At 33.9% G+C, this 20,938-nt stretch overlaps 1 protein-coding gene across 4 annotated transcripts in view; it reads left to right on the top strand.

Moving 5' to 3' along the window:
• The window catches only part of fmt (phosphatase 6 regulatory subunit 1-like protein fmt), a 450,952-nt gene that overhangs the window by 236,115 nt on the left and 193,899 nt on the right, over positions 1 to 20,938 (top strand). For all 4 annotated transcript variants that reach the window (XM_090406310.1, XM_090406311.1, XM_090406308.1 and 1 more), the window contains one exon: positions 9,720 to 9,777. In XM_090406310.1, the coding sequence (XP_090262436.1) occupies positions 9,720 to 9,777 (58 nt within the window). The remainder of the gene's footprint in view (positions 1 to 9,719; positions 9,778 to 20,938) is intronic.

Genomic DNA, 20,938 nt, shown 5'->3' with positions numbered 1-20,938 from the left:
ACCCAGCTCTCAAATCCATAATTTAAAACTGGTTTTAAATTATGGATTTGCATGGTTTTAACACTTGTCTTATACTGCTAGTTTAGTGTTTTGACCAATTGCTCTCTTATTCCATATAAATTTATTCAGCTGGCTCCCCAACATATCAGCTCTGCTTATTCTGTTATGTTTTCAAATTTAATTTGCCATCTTCACTAAAAGCTGAAATATTTTACTTGTTCTATAAAATTCCATTCAGAATGCAGCTAAAATTTTCTATTTTCCTACCTACTTCGTTAGTTTTTGTCTGTTTATTGCTGATTTTCATGCCAAATTTGTTAGAGATGTTATTCAATATAGTTAATGAATCCTGGAGACTTGTGCTGGATGCATTTAGGAGTACATCATCTGCATAAAACAAAGAGCTAAGTTTGATATCTCCAATTCTAATATAAGGTTCAATATCACTTTCTTTCACAATGCCATTCATATAGATGATGAATAAGAGTGGAGATAATGTGCATCTTGACTTAGTTCTGATTTTACATCTAACCATCTTTCTGTATTCCCTTCAAGTCTAACTACTGACTTATAGCTTAAATGTAGGTTCTGTATTGTTTTTATATAATTTCCCATTTAACTTATATAATTGTAGTGTTTTGAAAAGCTTTTTTCTATTTACCTTGTCATTTTCCCATGATTTCTCAACTACTTGAAAGCAGAAATCTCATCTTGACATCCTCTATTTAGTCTTGACCCAGCTCATCCCAGTTTTTCCAAGTTTCACTCCCACAACTTTTCTCAGCCTTTTTTCAAGAATGCTTGCATAAATCTTACCAAGAATACTTAGCATAGAAATTCTTCTTCTTCTGTAATTCTAACATTCAGCTTTATTCCTGTTTTTGTGCAGCATAGCCAGTACAAAACTTTTATACCTCCAAGTTTGAGCATTTCTGGTCGAATCTCATCTAGTCCCAGTTGTGTTTCCACATTTCAAGTTTTTGCTGGCATTTTCTAACTCAAGTGTTGATATGTATCTCCTGTTCACATACCTCTTCAAAATTTTCTGAGTGAATATCACTTAGAAAAGAAAATAATGTAAGCAACCATCACTTAAAACTAAGTGATGATTGCTTCCAATTTCAAATCTTCTGTATGCTCTTGTATTCTGCACCAGCATGAAGATATCCCTTTCAGCAGTAACATAGTCAATGAAACTTTTCAGGGTGCTTAAGGGTCAAAGCTATATAACTGAGAGGAGACCTCCAGATAGCTTTTAAAGGAATGCGGAGAACCGACCAGGGCTTCTGACCTAATGTCCAATCCTCACCTTCTTGTGGTGCACCCTGTTGGGTATCTATCTGGATACTAAATGAACGAGGATGGGCTGGCAATTTGGGATTTAGCCGACCAAATTGTATTCTTATTGGTTAAACCAAAATACAAAATGATGGTACAACATGACAAAATTTCATGCCGGCTGGGGTGTCGCCTGATTAAACAAGGCCCCTGTTGTTTTCACCAGGTAACCAGTTTGAACAGCAAAAAGTCAGCTACTGGAACAAATCTGAAAACACACCCCCAACTCAACATCACCAGAGTTAAAGATCGGTACTATCAACGTAAGAAGCCTGAATGGCAAAGAAATGGAGCAATCTGAGGAAATAGATAAGTACCAGATCGACATAATAGGGATGACTGAAACAAAAAAGACAAAAACTGGTAAGATCTTTCTGAGCAATAAATACAAAATGTTATATTCAGGAAATGACAATCAAGGAAAAGAAGGAGTAGCCATAGTATTCAACACTAAATATGAAGCTAATCTTCTTGAATGGCAGGCAGTCTCGAGTAGAGTGATGCGGGCAAATATCAGAATGGGGAAACTGGACAATGAGACTTATTTGTGATTATGGTCCCACAGAAGGTTCTACTGAGGTAGAAGTGGAGGAATTTTTTGATGCTTAAGAGAAAGCAGCTGACACAATGAAAAAGGAAGCGTTGGTCCTTGTTGGGGATCTAAATAGCAGAGTAGGAAATGATTGTCAGACATTCAAAAATATTTTGGGAAAATTTGGAGAAAAGAGCAAAGCTAATAATAATGGCAAATACCTGAGTCCTCAGCAGAAATTGGATTTCTGCTCAAGACATGGACTGGTTATTACTAACACCATGTTCCAACATAAAAATGTGCACAAATTCACATGGAGAGAAGAGACATGGAATAAGAAAAGTCTCATTGACTATGTTATTGTTGATAATGATGTCTTCTCCCTGGAACAGGACACCAGAGTGTACAGAGGATTTGAAATTGGAAGTGATCACTATTTAGTCTTGAGCAGGATAAAATTGAATTTCATATTGAAAAGAATAACATGTAAGAAAGTTTTAAAGCAAATAAAAGTTGAGCAGCTCTCAGATGTGAACTGTAGACTAAAATACACAATGATTATTGAAGAAAAAATGAAAGAGTTTGAAAACAGCAACCAAATCTTGGAGATTCAGTGGTAAGCCTTGAAGAAAACACTGATTGATTCAGCTAGAGAGGCATGTTGTGAGATTGTCTGCAAGGATAGAAAAATCAGAACTCCATGGTAGACACAGGAAGTTAAAGAGGCAGTGAAGGAAAAGAAGAAAGCATATCAAAGGTTCCTGGCAAATAAGTCAGCTTGTCCTCTTAGAGAATACAGAAAAAAATGTAAGAAAGCGAAACACTGTGTAAAACTAGCTAAACAAAAGTCATGGGAGGACTTTGGCAAGAACATAGAAAACAAATATCAAGAAGGTGGTAAGATATTTTGGAGGTTGTTGATGAAGCTTAGAAATGGAGGAAAGAGTGCTGTAAACGGAGTTAGAGATGATAAATGTGACATGAAAACATGAGAAAAAGATATCCTTGAAGTATAGAGTAATTACTTCGAAAAATTGCTAAATGAAACAAGCAGTGATAGTATAGAGGTAAAAAATACTCAACAGGCATACAGTTTGGAATACATATCCATACTCGAAGTAGAAAAAGCCATCAATGGCTTGAAATGTTGAAAGACAGCTGGAGTAGATGATATTTGAATAGAAATGCTGAAATATGGTGGTATATAAAAGTCTTACAGGGGCTGCACTGCATAGTTCATAAAGCCTGGACACAGGGATGAATTCCCGATGATTGGAGTAGAGCTCTCATAGTACCCATATATAAAAAGGGAAATGAAACTGAATGTGAGAATTACAGGGGCATTTCATTACTGAGTGTTCCTAGTAAGATCTATGCAGGTATATTTGAGAAACAGTTGCGAAGAATTGTGGAAGAAAAGCTTAGTGAAGAACAAGCTGGATTCAGGCCAAACAGAGGCTGTCAGGATCAGATCTTCACTTTACGACAAATAGTCGAGAAAGCATGGGAATATAACAAAGATCTTTATTTAAGTTTTGTCGATTTGGAAAAGGCATATGACAAGGTGCCAAGAGAGAAGCTATTCAATACACTACAGTTATATGGTGTCGATGGGGCATTATATCAAGCAATACTTAGTCTTTATTTAAGTTGTAAGTCAGCAGTTAGAATTGAAAGAAGTACAGGGAGATGGTTTAATGTTAAATCTGGTGTGAGACAAGGATGTACATTATCCCTCTGTTATTCATTATCTATATGGATCACATTATGAAGGAAAGTGGTATTAAACATGATATCAGAATTGGAGATGTTGATATCAGCTCTTTGCTCTATGCGGACGATGTTATATTTCTAAATAAATCTGCTACAAGTTTCCAAGATTCCCTGACTAAATTGAATAACTGTTGTAATAAATATGGTATGAAAGTCAGCATTAAAAAGATAAAGACAATGAAAATAGGTAGAATTGTTGAAAATGTCAACTGTGTTGTGAACGGGGAAACCTGTAGAACAAGTAAAACATTTCAGCTGCTTAGGCACGATTTTTACTGAAGATGATAAATTAAATATGGAGATAGACAACAGAATCAACAAAGCTGGTATGGTAGGAAGTGAATTGAATAAATTCATATGCAATAAGAGAGAAATTAGTCAGAATACTAAATTAGCTGTATATATACAAGACAGTGTTCAAACCAGTTTTAACTTATGGATCTGAGAGCTGGGTCAGAAGTAAAACACTTGATCAAAGACTAGAGACCGCAGATATGACAATCCTGAGAAAGATTAGAGGCGTGAACAGATGGCATCAATGGCAATATCATACTAAAAACGAGCATATTAAGAAAGAACTTGACATTGTGAACATCCGGGAATGTGTTAGCAGAGCTAATCTCAGGTGGTATGGTCACCTAAATAGAATGGGCAAGGAAAGATTAGCAAAGCAAGTGTTCTCTGCCAGGTTTGCAGGAAAACTACCCATAGGAAGACCAAGATATAGGTGGATTGATACTGTACAAAGTGCCTTAGACGATAGAAATATAAGATCTGATAATGTTGGAGTCTTGACAAGTAACAGACTGATTTGGAGGAAAATTGTAGATAGGAAGTTAGTAATGATGTTCATTTTTCATGTAGTACTATCATATCCTGTACACCCCTTGAGGGTACATGTCAGGAATTTGATGATGATTATGATGAAACTTTTCTTATTAGCTTGTGTGTTCTCTCCATGTGATGCTCATCTTTATGTTGGAACATGGTGTTAGTCATGACTAGTCTGCAATCCTGAGCAGAAATCTAGCAGATGCTTACCATTATTGTATTAGCCTTGCCCTTTTCTCCCAATTTTACCGAAGTATTTCTATATGCCTGGCAGGATTCATTTCCTACTATGCTGATCTTTTTCCTTTTCCCATTTTCCTTTTCATGTTGAACTTAAGGAATGTTATAGCTGAGTAACTTGGCATCTTTGACACCTAATTAATATCTGATGGGCATTTAATCCTAGCTGCATGTCTGTGAAATGTATGTGTTCTTCTGGTAAGTTTGCCTGTTTTGCATGATTAGATATGATTATTTCATAGAGGACAAACCATGTTACTTTCATGTAAGACGATCTAACTCAAAACTCGCTTTCATTTGAAAAGCCTTTTATATAAAGGTTCTTCTCATCCTAGAGTGAATTTAAGCCCATCTTTCCAGCCTTTCTTATCTTTGAAACAAACTGGGTTACAGAGGCTCATCATGTATGTGTTTGATTCAACATGAATTTTTTTCTTTCTATTTGTTTACTGCAGGATTTCCAAATTCTGCTGGAGTTTGTGAAAATTCAAAGCACACTGCAATTCATTGATATTTCTTTTGCAAAAGAGAAAAAAATCCCAATATTATTTATATCCACATGACATGGTATAAGGCCTAAAGCAATTAAAAGCTATTTATGGGCTATTCATAAAAGTAATAATAAAATCATTGTCAAATACGTAATTAGGCCATACTCCAATCCAGTTAAATTTGTGAATCTCGTTACATTCCCAGACCCAGAAGGTATCCCTTCTGGATCTGGTTCCCACTGATGAGACCTCAATAAAGGTCAAAATCTGTCTGGGTAGTGACCCTTCTCGTAATGCATAGGCATTATAATGTCCGTAAGGATATGCGCTTTGCTTTATGGGATACAAAGGCAATTTATGTGCAGTCAATAGCTTCTGTATACAAGTAGCTCTGTCATGAAGATACCTCATGAACAAAATTTGTTTCCTTACATGTGGATAAAGGATTTAATTAAGAATATAATTTCTTGGCATCTTTAATTTATAGTATAACTGTGTGGGAAGGCTTATGTGTTCATTTACATGTTGATTATTAATGGTATAAAGGAGAACACAGACTGATAAGAAAATAACTATTTATTAACTTATTGCTGATATTTTGCTGGTATTTTATCCAGCATCTTTAGAGCACAAAAACAGTTTGCCACAGTAAGCAAGACAACAACAATCCACTATAACAATGGGACTAGTTTGAACAATTATAACGTACAACACAAAAACTAAAGTCCTAATTAGGCACCATCTATGATGAGAAAAAAAAATGAAAGATAAAGCAGGTATTAATTTGGTCTTAAGATGACTGTCTCCCACATCTTTGGCAAATTTATACAGCCATACTTGTTGAAGTTTGGAGTATGTTTCAAGGCTTCTATTGATTCCAGGAACAACCCCTCTGACTTATAAAAGCTTCTGTGCAGCACTGTTTTTTTTTCTCCAATTGATCCTGTGTTCAGGGGTATCTAAAACATGGTCTGCTAGACCTGACTTGCCATAGCGATAGTGCTGGATGTATTTTTTATGTTCACTGAGGCAGATGTTCACAGTTTTTCCTGTCTGTCCATAGTAAGCTCAATCACACAAACGGGGTACTTCATAGGCTCCTTGATGTGATGAAGGAGAGATTCTTTCCTTGGGGTGAACGGATGAAAGGTGTCAATTTTATGTATGGTTTAAGTACAGTGCATAGTTGATGTTTATTAAGCACTCTAGATATCTTTTCAGGTGTGCTTTTAATGTATGGGATGGTAACAGTTTTGTTGTAGTCTAAATACTCCCCAGAAATCCCCCCCCCCCCTCACCAGTGGATTTCTGGGGAGTATTTTGTCTGTGTTATGGGGATTATAGCCATCGGCCAAGTAGGTATGATGTGAGTTCTGCAGTGAGAGCAGTGTCATTGGAACAGATTGCTCTAGCTCTGTGGGTTAGTATTTTTAGGATACCATATTGTTGAGATAGGTGATGGTGTGATTGTTTGTGTAAATGTCTCCCTTTATGTGCGAGTTGGCTATAAACCGAGAATAATAAGGAACCATCTGGAAGACGTGTGATTAGTGTATTAGCTTCCATTTCCATTGTAAAGTGGATTTTAGGGTGTTGGCTATTTAAATGCACTAAAAATGTATCCAATGTGTCTTGGCCATGTGGCCAAATAGCAAGCATATCATCAACATAGCGTAGCCAAAGCCTTGGTTTGAGAGTGGCTGTATTGATAGCTTCCAAGATTTCCAAGAGAAGTTGGCTAAGGTGGGAGAAAGGGAGGAGTCCATTGCTGTCCCATTTGATTGTTTGTATATTTTCCCTTTCCGTGTAAAATAACCTGCCTGTACTGTGAATTTAAATAGCTGAAATATATCGGGGAATGTGTGAGTTTAGTAAATCAAGGGCTTCAATTAACGGTACATTTGTGAAAAGTGAGGTGATATCAGAACTCACCATTATGTCTGAACTTTTTAAGGCATGGTTTTCTAAAATACTTTTTAGGTGGGCAAAAGCTTTTATAAGTCAGAGAGGTTGTTCCTGGAATCAACAGAAGCCTTGAAACATACTCCAAACCTCAACAAGTATGGCTGTATAAATTTGCCAAAGATTTGGGAGACAAGACCAAATTAATACCTGCTTTCTCTCTCTCTCTCTCTTATCTTCTCAACATAGATGATGCCTAATTCGGACTTTAGTCTTTGTGTTGTACATTATAATTGTTCAAATTAGCCCATTGTTATACTGGATTGTTGTTGTCTTGCGTACTGTGACAAACTGTTTTTGTGCTCTGAAGATGCTGGATAGAATACCATCAAAATATCAGCAATAATTTAATAAATAGTTATTTTCTTATCAGTCTGTGTTCTCATCTATACTGTTAAGATTAATCAAGTATAATTAAGTGAAAAAAACTTTAATGGAATTAGAATACTCATCATGGGAGATCCATTATTCACACACTACGTATCATATCATATTACACAATACCTCCTTAAATTCATTCACTGATAAAGTATCTACAGTCGCCACAGGCAACCCATTTACCACCTTTCAAGCAAAAAATCTAGTCCTAACACCCCAACCGGCCGTGATGTCTATAAGCGTTCAGCAAAATCTGGATACAATTCTGTGACAGCTATTGATTAACATGGATAACTGCACTCTTACACAACTTCTCTGTTCTCTTCCATCTTGCCATGTACTGAAAAAAAGCATTCAGCATCAGTCCTATAAAAATTCCTTTAATAACTTAAATGCATCTATCATGTCTCCACTTTTTTTGCCTGTCAGCTAATTTTTGATGCCTACAGACCTTCCATAAATCTTGTTCTGTGAAAGCCATTGATTTCGCACATGCAGCAGCGAACATAATCATGCATGCTAAAATTTCCCGCCATTGATTTGCTTTTCAGTGCCCATGATGCCCAATACGGTATGCAAGAATACAAATATTAAACCTTTGAAAATCAGAAAATAAGCTCACTATCCTTACAGTTAATCAAACAAACATTTATAAATATAATGATGCAAAAAGGATGACTTAATTGTCACTAAATACATCCAAAAATAGTTTATCTTTGGGCACCATAATTCACCACATAAGTATTTTCTGGCCTCTTCTTGCAATCATATACTGATGGCTATTACCTCATTTTACATCAAACCGTCTGCTTGTACCTCTTTCAGTTCTAATTCTTCATTCTCAACAGGGACTCATTAAATTGGTTAGCTCATTTCAATTTTGAATTTGAATTTGAATTTGATTCAGAAGAACACAGTGTAAGTATATATCCTTGTTACATTCCAGTGATTTCCCCATAATTCACCTTAAAGTGAAGGTCTGTTCCTGCTTTTTGTTTTCCAAGTTTCTCTTCCACAATTTTTCTTGGCCCCTTCTCATATTTGAGTTTTGCAGAGTTGGAAAAGGTATATAATAAGCAGTCAAGAGAAAAGTTTTCAAATCACTATTGTTATGAGAGATAAACCAGACATTATACTGAGCAATGCATAGTGACATTTATATTGCAATTCAGCAGTTAGAACTAGATGAGGTACAGGAAGACAGTTTGATGTAAAATGGGGTAATCAACATCAGTATATCATTGCTGTGAGAGGCCAGAAGATAGTTTGTGATGAATTATGGTGCCAAAAGATATGTTCTTTTTGGAAGTGTTTAGTGACAATTAAGTCATGCATAAGTCTTAGATTTCTAAACAAGGAAATTCCTCAAATTCTTCCATTGTTTCATTCTAACTTTTTATAAATCGGCACTATGAGCTCCACTTTAATCATCCAATATTTTACCTTCTGAATTATGTAGTTAGCAACCACTATAAAATTTCTATACTTCCTTATTTGAGCATTTCTGTCAAAGATCATCTATTCCATTTGCCTCCTCAAGGTGGAAAAGGAATTAGGTTTCTGATTGGTTTTTCTATTTCAAGTTTTTTAAATTATATTTTTCTCCAGTTTTAGCTCTGCTATTAGCCTATAGATCATTTGCTACAGTCTTGATAGTATATTTTTCCCAGTCTTCTTTTGACTTTTTTTGGCTAATTTTACACATTTCTTAACATTCTTAAATTTTTCTCTGTATACTCTCAGGACACATGCTAACTTAGTTGTCTATAACCTTCTAATACACTTTTTTTTCCACGACTCTGCCTCTTTGAGTCCACCAAGAAGTTCCTTTTTTCTTTTCTTTTTTTTTTTTTTTTTTTTTTTAAATCCTCACAACTTCAACACACAGGCAATTTACATGGTACCATGTAATTTGCTTGTATTTAAATTATTGAATACAAGCTTAAACTACACAATAGGGGGTAATGTATTTCACCAGCCATAATCTCATACAAAATATTGCTATGGTAGAAGTATCTTATCTTGTAAATGAATTTATTTCGATAAACAAAAAAAAGCAGTAACAAGCCCCCTTCCCCTTTGGTTCCTTATTTTTACTGTACTGTTTCTGTGCTCTTTTGCACACTTTTGTTGCATGAGTATATGATCATAGTCATTTCTTGATTCTTCAACAGGGGCTCATTAAATCGGTTGGCTCATTTCAATTTTGAATTTGATTCAGAAGAACACAGTGTAAGTATCTGATTTTATTATTTTTACTTCAACATTTAGTTAAATATATTAAAAATATGTTTTATCTTTGAGAGAAGATATTTATGTAGTTAGAAAATTTCCTATATTGACTGGTGAATAGACCTCCGTGTCACCTGAATTTTGAGATAACAAAGTGATTTTTGTAGGGAGCAGGCAACTTTTGCATGTTGTCGTTCATCAGTTCATTGCTGAATCCCAAATTGTGCTTTGCACAATGTCTTGCACTTCAAGTTATTATTTAAAACATTTTATTTATAATATTTCTTTTTTACTTTATTTTATTTTATTTTTCTTTTGTGGGGTAGGGGAAATTAGACCTCCTATCAGTGCATAAGCAGCATCTAATAGAATTGTTATGTTCATTTGTTTATCTTTATATACTTAAATTATCATTTAATTTCAAAGAAATTTTATTGGGATCTTCATTGAAGTTAATAAAGCTTTCTGTTGTTGTTGTTAAAGGCATTTCTTGTTTTGCTAACAGCAGAATGAAAGCCAGTAGTAAATTCTGCTTACTTGTAGCTGACAATTGCACATATGCAGCAAGGAGATCCATGGAAGATAGCTGAACTTGGAGAATATCAGTAACCAAGTGATGAGAAGAAATCAGGACATAGACCATCAAATTTGGTTTGAAAAAATTTGCTTAGACTTTGAGTGGAATGCATAACAAGATCTCTCTAAAAATGAATTTTTTAAGCAAAAGTGAACGGTATTATATCTAATGGATTGTACCAGAAAGGAACCAATTTATGAAGAGGAAAACACCCAGTAAGCTATTTCAGTGTTTAAAAAATGCTAAAAGGAAATTTCTAATCTCTTGTTGCATTTAACAGTTATGCATGTGCAGGAAGGGGATCTACAGAAGATTGTCAGCTGAACTCAAAGCTTCATTTACCAATTGTTGGGAAGAAATATGAATAGAGACCACTGATTCTATTTCTTTCAAGGTTACACATTGGTCAGCTTTCATTGTGAAGAATTTATGGAGACAAAAACACATGTATTGGAGTGTTAAATTTACTTATAATTAAGTAAATAACACTCGATGTTTTGACCTGTATGTTGACATCATGATCAGGATGCACATGATACACGCTATATGGCACTACACAAATGTAAGCTAAATCTAAATGCTGTGTTAATATTTCCACTAGCCTGACCTATGGTGGAAAAAAAAGTAATAAATTAAATTATAAATAAAATAAATAATAAAATGTTATAAAAATAAATCAAATTTTTTATACATCTTCTTCTTCTCTGCCGCATCAATCCAAAAATTGGTTAGTTATAGCAGTACATTATAACATCCTATCTTGCGACCTCCTTTTTATCTCTTCATAGCTCTCAGCGGCAATTAGCATCATTATGTTGTTTATATGTGAAATTCTTGGTCTGCCCCATGGCCTCCGTTATTTCTGTAATCATTACATTTTGAAAAATTATGAAGCAATTTCCGTGTTTGAGTAAAACTTTAGTTTAATATAAACCAAAATCCACATTCGACGTTTCGACCTTTATATCAAGGTCATCTTTTGGAGCATATATATTATATACAGAGAAACAAGCTGCACTACAATCTACATGGTTTGTTAAAGTTGCTGACCAACCATTACAACGATTATTGGCCTGACCTCTGTTGGGGGGAAAAAAAAAAAAAAAAAAAAAAAAAATTTTTTTTTTTTTTTTAGCATCATTATGTTGTTTATATGTGAAATTCTTGGTCTTCCCCATAGCCTCTTTCCTTCTATGGTCCCCTCCATTATTTCTGTAATCATTGAATTTTGGAAAATTATGGAGACAACTTCCGTGTTTGAGTAAAACTTTAGTTTAATATAAACCAAAATCCACATTCGACGTTTTGACTTTTATATCAAGGTCATCTTTTGGAGCATATATACTATATACAGAGAAACAAGCTGCACTACAATCTACATGGTTTGTTAAAGTTACTGACCAACCATTACAACAATTATTGGCCTGACCTCTGTTGAAAAAAAAAAAAAAAAAAAAACCTTACTACATCAACACTAAAGTCCTATTATTAATATTATCTATTGGTTGTAAAATTACATTGGGAGCAACAACAAGTCTATATGTATATATTAACATCATGATTATACATATAAATTCCAACCAGTTGGTATGGAATGGTTTCAAATACTAGCTGAAGGTTGCCTAGGGTCCTGAAGTATGCTGGATACTAAATATTAGGTAAGCTGAATGTGTGCCGTCCAGATTCTTGGAATTTTCATGCCACCATTATTGTTGATATTTGGGTAGTTTATCAGAATTTCGCAGGCTTCCTTAAATTTTCTTTCATACCAGGTTTTTGTATGGTAGTTTTACTCAAACATGGTAGTTGTCTCCATAATTTTCCAAAATGTATTAGGATCACCGTCTAAGCCTAAAAGAAAGGATTTCTGTAATCAGTCTCCCATGCCTCAGATTGTGTCCAATTAGGCTTTTTCTTTTCTTATTGATGTGGTTCATTAGTGACTGCTCTTCATGAACTATATTTTGAACTTCTTCATTACTTTTTCTTTCTGTTCAACTAATTTTCATAATCTTTCTTTAGCACCAAAGTTCAAATGTCTCCAACTTTTCGATGTCTTGTTTTGTTAGCGTCCAGGCCTCAGAATCATATAATGCAATGCTCCATATGTATGTTTTCACTAGCCTTTTTTTGAGCCGGATGCTAAGTCCTTTACTGGTGAAAATGTTCCTTCTATTGTAGAATGCCTTTTTGGCCAAGATTATTCGTGCTTTAATATCTGATTGGTTTCTTCCATCTTCCGTGATAAGACTTCCAAGATATTTGAAGTAGGATACCTGTTGTATTGGGTTATTATTTATTTCCAGGTTTATTTTCACTGGATTTGCTTTACTTGTAAATAATAGTCTTGTTTTCTTATTAATTTTTAGAAAACTGTCCTGCATTTTTTTTTTTAATTTGCTCCATCTTTCTCAGGGTGGATTTCAGTTTATCTTCGTTATCAGCTATAACTGCTATGTCATTTGCAAACCGTAGCCAGTTAATTTCAATTCCATTTATCTTAATTCCTGTTTCTATTAGTTCTTTCAATTTATTAATTCCATCTTCAATGTAGAGATTAAACAGTATGGGTGAAAGAGAGCAACCCTGTCTAACACCTCAGCGTATTCTTGCTATTGCAGTTTCTGTTTTATTGCTGGCTGTTTCTGTTACCGCTTCTTGGTGCTTGTAAAGATGAAATGTGAGCCTTCTATCTCTCCAATCTACCTTTATTGTTTTTTAGAAGCGAAACATTTGGTTCCAGTTAATACTATTGAAGGCTTTCTCCAAGTCAAGAAAGACTCAGAGTATTTTGATTCTTCTCAAATCTTCTTTCAATAACTGTTCTTTGAGCTAGGATTGCTTCTCTTGTTTCCTGTTGTTTCCTGAATCCAAAATGGTCTTTGCCAGTATACTCTTCAACCTTCTTTGTTAGTCTTTTTTGTATAATTTTTAGTATTATTTTCGAAGCATGTGATATTAAGTTTATTATTCAATGATTTTCACACTTGCTTGCATTATTTACTTTAGGAATGGGTATGATAGAGCATTGTGTAAAGTCTTTGGAATTATGCCTGTTTCATATATATCCTTCATGATCATGAGAAGGTATGACTTATGTTTCCTGAATACTTTATTAATTCTGAGGGGATATCAATGCCTGGTGCCTTGTTAGTGACAATTCATTTAGTGCCCAATCAGATTCATCTTTTAATATAGTTGGACCAATTTCTTCTACGTCAGGTTTTGTTTCATCTTCTATAGCCTTGGCAACTAGATCTTTTCCACTATATAGATCTAAGTGCTCCTTCCATCTTTCCCTAATTACTCCAGCTTATCTATAAGTATGTTCCCCAAGAAGCACAATTTTTGATAATTGCGCTTCTTGTCTTGTTTTGCAGGCTTATTCATTTTATAATGTTGCAAGCCTCATCGATTTTCCCAGTCTTTGTTAAATCTTCTCTTTCTTTACATTTCTCTATATACCATTGTTCTTTTGCTTCTTTTTGCTTAGGTGAATATTTATCATATTTTTTATATGTTTATATTTGTCTTTGTTTTTTTCATTTAGGGAAGTTTTGTGTTTTCTTCTTTCATCTGTTAGGTCTAGAATGTCCTGGATAACCTATGACTTCTTTATTTGCTTGTTCCTTAATCCTATGCAGTCATTGGCAGTCATGATATTGTATCCTTCAATTGAGTCCATTTTTTCTCTATGTTTTTGTTTTCACTCTCTCCAGTTTTAATGCTTTCATCAGTTTGCTGTTTATAGTTTCTATGGTTTTCCTCTATTTTCAGGTTATCTATGTTCCATTTAGGTTTTTTCCGTAGTTGTGACAGCTTTTTAATTTTCAGACTGCATTTCATTAAAACCAAATTGTGGTCACTGTCAGCATCAGCTCCTGGGTAACGTTTGCATGATTTTACTTTTTTTAAAAAATCTATTTCTTGTCATAATATAATCTGTTTGGTACCTTTCTATATCCCCTGGCATTTTCCAATTATACCTCCTTCTTTTTGGTACCTCATATCAGGTATTAGTAATGATCAGATTGAATTGGTGGCAGAACTCCAAAAGTCTATTTCCTCTTTCATTTCGGCATTCAAGTCCATACTTTCCCACCTCTCTATCATCTTTGCCTTCACCAGTGATCGCATTCCAATCACCCATGACAATAAATAACAAAAAGTTATAAAAAAAAAAATTAATTTTTTATACATCATAAGTATAATAATATGCATATGATAAAAAAATTATCAAACACATCTCTACAGTCCTCATTTCCTAAGATTTTCTTGTGTTGTACAACAAAAAAAACAGGTCATAAGATCCTCCACAATAATATCATGAAAAGCAAAAAAGATTACAAGAATCCTGTATGTTTTCTTAGAAAACATATACAAAAATATCAGAAAACCAATCTTTCCTAATATTCCATTAAGTAAATATCAGAAAAAATAGAACACTACATAAATACAACATTATAACAACCTTCAAACCTCCTGCAAAATTAAAAAGTATACTGACCTCAGAGATCCCCTTTCTTACCATGCCCACCTGGGGGTTTACAAAATTCTGTGCACCTACCCTACATAGGGGGATACAGGGCACACCATTCTAACAAGAAAAGACAACACAAATGCCACATTAAATTTCTTCCATATTGTAAAACAGGCCTGTCATACCATGCACTTCAAACATGTCAGAGAATCAACTGGAAAGGCACAAAGCCCCTAAACTGCATCAAAGCCTGGTATGAAAGAAAATTCAAGGAACCTTGTGAGATGCTGAAACATCATCCTAATCTTAATAAGGATGGTAGATTAATAATTCCAAGAATCTCGAGGACCCATCTGCAACCATATTGCATTCAGCACATGATGGCAGAACCCTAACACAAGGAAAACCTTAAGATAAGAAGCCTGTAGAGATATGTTTGATATAGTTCCACTATATCAAACATACCTCCTTCATCTCTATATAATTATACGAATTTTTTATCATCTCTATATAATTATACTAATGATGAATAAAAAAATTAATTTATTTCTTATATATTTTTATTTTATTTTATGATTTTTTTATTTATTTACTTTTTTTCACCAGGGGTCAGGCTAGTATAAACGATTAACAAAGCATTTAGATTTAGCTTACTTTTGCGTAGTGTCATGTAGCTTGTGTCCTGTGCATATGTATGTGTTACTGATGATGACCTTAATATAGAGGTTAAAACATCGAGTGTTATTTACTTATAAGTAAAGTAATTACTTATAAGCACATGTTTTTGTTGTCTCTATAAATTCTTCACAGTGGACCACTGAATCCACTTTAGAAAATTTATATAAGGCTTTGACTGGAATATGTTACAAGTTGCCTCTGAAAATGAATTTTTATGCAAAAGTGAATTGTATAGCTGATGGATTAATACTCTAATTAAATGGATTAAATAGTACTAGAAAAGAGCTGGTTTATGAGAAGAAAGGAAACACTTAGTAAGCTATTTCAGTGTTTTTGATAAACTCATAAGAAATTTGTCTAGTCTTGAGGATCTTAAATGATATATAACAGATTAAAGCAATATTATTCAGTGCAAGTAAGTATATGGTTAACCATATTAAACAATAAAGCACAGCAAGTGAAGACTAAAATATTTAGTATGCCTAATTTGTTTATGCATCTCAAGAAGAAATTTCATTGATAAGAGAGCTTGTGTTTCACATTTTCTAGTTTTGAGATTTCTTGAGATAAGGCAGCATTCATTTTCAGTATGAAAGAAATGTACATACCAAATCGGGGAACCCTATGTTATTTTGTGGAAACTGAAAATATACATTTGATGAAGATAAGCCTTCTAAAAAAATTCATCTAGAAAACATTTGTTTTTAAAAGTTTGCTGTAAGAATTAAGTTATTCAATCTAGTATACTGATAATGTAATAATATTCAGTTGTTTGTAAAACAACTCGGTAAGAGTGTAAATTTGTATGTGAGTGAGTGAGTAATCTTTCCTAATTTGCAATCTTTGTGTTGTACGTCTTTTTTTTTTTTTTAGTCACCTGTATACGAGGGTGGTCTGAAAAGTTCTCAGCCTCGACCAGAGATAGCAACACTATCGGCAAGATTTTTTTTTTTTTTCCTAAGTTGGTACATCTGACATTAGCATCCATATGAAATTGCAAGTCATTCTATCAAGTAGTTTGTTTTATACAGCTCTCTGAAGCAAAAGTGTTGTCTGTATCCCTTGAAATGGATAAAATTGAGTATCATGCGGTTATAAAATTCTTTGTAAAAGAAGGTTTAATGGCAAAAGAAATACATTCGAAGTTCATAAAAGTTCATGGGCACTCTTCTCCTTCGCTTTTGACAATTAAGAAATGGGCTGCCGAGCTTAAACTTGGCAGTACAAGCCTCGAAGGTGATCCACGTGAAGAATGTCCAAAAAATGTAACAACACCAGAAATCATTGATCAAGTGCAGGATATGGTATTGGATGACAGGCGAGTCAAAGTGCGTGAAATTGCTAGACTATAGGCATTTCAAAAGAACGTGTAGGATATATTTTGCATGAAGAATTGCAAATGAAAAAGCTTTGTGCAAGATGGGTGCCGCGCTTGCTCATAGTAGATAAAAAATGCACTCGGATGAAAATCTCTGAACAGTGCTTGGAGTGTTTTAACAAGAATAAAACTGATTTTGTGAGTCGATTTTATTACTATAGATGAGACTTGAATTCACCATTACACACCAGAATCCAAACAGCAGTCAAAACAGTGGACAGAAGAGCCGGTTGTTCAGTGCCAAAGAAGACAAAGTCAGTTCAATCAGCAGAAAAGGTCATGGCATTGGTGTTTTGGGATGCTAAAGGCATTTTGTTTATTAATTATCTTGAAAAGGGTAAAACAATAACCGGGAATATTATTCCGATCTTTTAACCAGACTAGACAAAAAAATTCATGAGAAAAGACCCGGTTTGAAGAAGAAAAAAAAAAAAATCTTTCATCAGGACAATGCATCTGCCCACAAAGGTGTTTTAGCAATGGGAAAATTAAGGGATCTGCACTATGAATTGTTGGAACATCCACCCTATTCTCCAGATTTGGCTCCCTCTGACTTCTGTCTCTTTCCAAAACTAAAACTCTTCCTTGCTGGTCAGTGTTTTTCTTCTTTGAATCAAGAGGTGATTGCAGCTGTAGAGGAGTGTTTTGCAGATCTTACTGAGAATTACTACAGGGACAGAATAATGGTGCTGGAGCATCGCTGGAATAAATGTATTAGTCTTAAGGGAGATTATGTTAAAAAATAAAAATAATTTTGAAATTATAAATTTGTTTTTTCATTGTTAGGCCGAGAACTTTTCAGACCACCCTCGTATCTTTATAATTTGGTCTTGAATTAATCATTTAAAAGAAGGATCTCACCCAGTGAAGTTCAATATTAAAAATAAATGGGTTATTTTAATGCTTGTAGTACAATATATAAATTAACCAACTAGTTTCACCACCAAAAATCTGTAGCTTTGTCAGTGTAAACGCAAAATATAAATGTATGGTTTAGCAACTGTAAACTAAAAAATTAACAAGCAAAGTTCATTTCCCTACTAATAATGAGACCATTATAACCATTACAGTAAGAATAATGGACCAAACCCCTGGATGTTTGTAGAATATACACTATGAATAATGGAAACATGGAGAATGCTGGAAGTGGTATGAGTCAACCACTATCCAGCATTATTTTCAAATAGTTTGTTGAAAAGTTGGACTCTGGCATCTCAAGGATCTAATTAAAGATTTTCAAATGTCACATAATATCAGCACTTGGGTCTTATTGAGGGTGCTGTGAGAAAAAATGACCATAGTTGATTCTTTTATTCAACAAGATGATTTTTTCTTCTAAGTAGGACTTAGAGCTCTTATTCTAGTAGATGTTATGTGTGTATGGGAAGAGTAACAAGCTAGACAAGAGCTGTCTTCTTTGTTAAGAGTAGCATCTCCAACATGTTCTGTTTTTCTAATCTCAAAACCTAGAATCTGATCTACATGTGAAAGGGCACATTAACAAAGAATTTTGTAAATCCCTGGATGTTTGTAGAAGATGCTGTTGTCTTTAGGAGAGCAGAGGAAACTCCATATAGTAAGAATAGGTTTGTAGTGTACTATGATATGGTGTCTATAGCACACATCAGGATTTTACTGTAGCTTTATTGACTTAGTTGGTGGAGCAGACATCATGGTTTTTCTAGTTATCTTTTCATCATTTTTTTAAGATGGAAATAGCAAGTTTTTTAAGCATATGAATGATTTTTTTTAAAGGTGATGCAGAGAAGATGAGGTGGAAGTCATAACTGATATGGGTTAGCTTGTGGTAGACATCAAGTGTAAAACTATTATCAGAATTTTTATGTCTTCTCTGTACCACCACAAAAGATTAGATTCATTCATATGCTTAAAAAACATAGTACTTCAGTCTTAAAAAAATTAGGAAAAGATAAATGAACTATGACTTCTGCTGCAATGAATATCCTAAGAAACTTGTCCAAAAATTACTTTTCTCTAATTCCACACTATAAAATCCTAATATGCACTACAGCAGCATTTCTCAACCTTTAAGCCCAAGGACCAGTAAAATGCCTAAAACAATTTTACAGAACACTAATAGCTGGGGGGGAGGGAGATCCGCCCAGGGCAGCACTTTTTTGGCTTTTAAGAAATCTTGCCATACTGTCTATAAAACAGCAACTGAGTAATGAAATAGACTTCGATAATGTCATCAACTTTGCAAACAGAAAAGCAAGAAAAATAACATTTTAGAATGCTGGAATTAAAGTTTTACTTCAAAAATAAACATAGTGTTTTTAATTTATTTCCCTATACATCGTTTTGACTTTTTGTAATTGTTTTTAAAAAACCTATGTAGGAATTACCAACATTTCGGAGGAAAAACTGTGCCATTTATAACATAATAAATCTAAAACATGTTTTGAATACATATGGAAGCATAATTAATTAAATTGGAAGTAAACAATTAAAAGTGTATCATCATTGAACGAAGTTTTAATTTTTATTAAACAAATAAGTAATATGTTGATTGGATTTTAACAGTATAGATGTGAACACAGATTGATAAGAAAATAACTATTTATGAACTTAAATGCTAATATTTCTCTGGTATTATATCCAGAATCTTCGGAGCATACAAACATACTCCAAACCTTAGCAAGTATGGCTGTATAAATCTACCAAAGATTTGGGAGACAGTCATCCTAAGACCAAATTAATATATATATATATATTTTTTTTTTAACTTAGATGATGCCTAATTAGGACTTTAGTCTTTGTGTTGCACGCTACAATTACTCATACTAGCCCCATTGTTACACCAGATTGTGGTTGTCACGCTACAGTAACAAACTTTGTATTCTCTGAAGATGCTGGATATAATACTAGTGAAATATTAGTATTTAATTTAATAAATAGTTATTTTCTTATCAATCTGTGTTCGCATCTATACCGTTAAAATCCATTCAACATGTGTGACGAACACATAAGCCTTTCCACATGGTTAAATAAATAATATGATATAATTATGTTACTACTTACTTTAATGAGATGGTTGAGCTTCTCGGTCCTTCCAGAGTTGCTGGATATCTGGCTTAATATTGGTCAACTTCAGTCGAAATTGGCACACACACACACTGAGACGATTTCTGTATTTTGTTTTTATTGGAAGGAGCAATGAAAATCCTTTCTCACAAAGATAGGTTGTAGAAAACTGCATGACGATTTTTAGTGCTGCTTCAGATAATTCGGGAAATTCACTTCTCGCTGCAGGCCATATCCAAGATCACGGAATTGCATTTTAAGTCCACTGTCACTTGAAAACTCAATTAACTGTTCTTTTTTTCGATAATGAAAGGTCGTTCTCATGACTGCTTGCCTGAAATGGATTGCAAACCCACAGAAATTTCTTATGAAAGTTATTCAGAAAATATGTTTCAAAATTCCGTTTCAGATTTTTGAGGTGGTCACAAACCCTTTCCAGAAACTCAGAATCAACAAAAATATCATTTTCCACTAAAAAGGATTCCAATGTTGGAAAAGGTGCAAATTGTTTGTCTTTTACATAATTAATCCATAAAACCAGTTTTTTCTTGAATGCCTTTATTTTGTCATAGGCATCAAGAACAGTTAGAGAATTTCCCTGAAGGGAGACATTTAGTTCATTTAATTTCGAAAAAATGTCTGAAAGATAGGGGATAGTGTTGATAACCATGCTTCGTCAACAAGGAGTGATGCAAAATCAGTATTAATTTCATTTACAAATAATAAAACTTCGTGCCTTAATTGAAATAATCTTGTTAGTATTGGGCTGGCAAATAAGTGTGTTCAGTTTATGCATTAGTATAAGTTTACACCACTTCATCTGTCACCATTGTTGTGCTACCACGCAATGCCATTGCGCAGTTGAAAGGCGACATTTCACATAACCTTTCATTGAATTTTTGTTCGGCCTATTTCAGTTGCGTGTGTGTAACATATTTTTAGAAATGGAAGGAAATAATGTACTTTACCGACATATTTTGCCTTTTTTATTTCAAAAAATGCA

The sequence above is a fragment of the Typopeltis vanoorti genome, chromosome 16 (genome assembly GCF_054136105.1).
Source record: "Typopeltis vanoorti isolate ZY-2024b chromosome 16, IOZ_Tvanoo_1.0, whole genome shotgun sequence".
In the NCBI taxonomy this organism is placed as follows: Eukaryota; Metazoa; Arthropoda; class Arachnida; order Uropygi; family Thelyphonidae; genus Typopeltis; species Typopeltis vanoorti.
The sequence above is the reverse complement of the archived record's forward strand: the minus strand, read 5'-3'. Positions and strand labels throughout refer to the sequence as shown.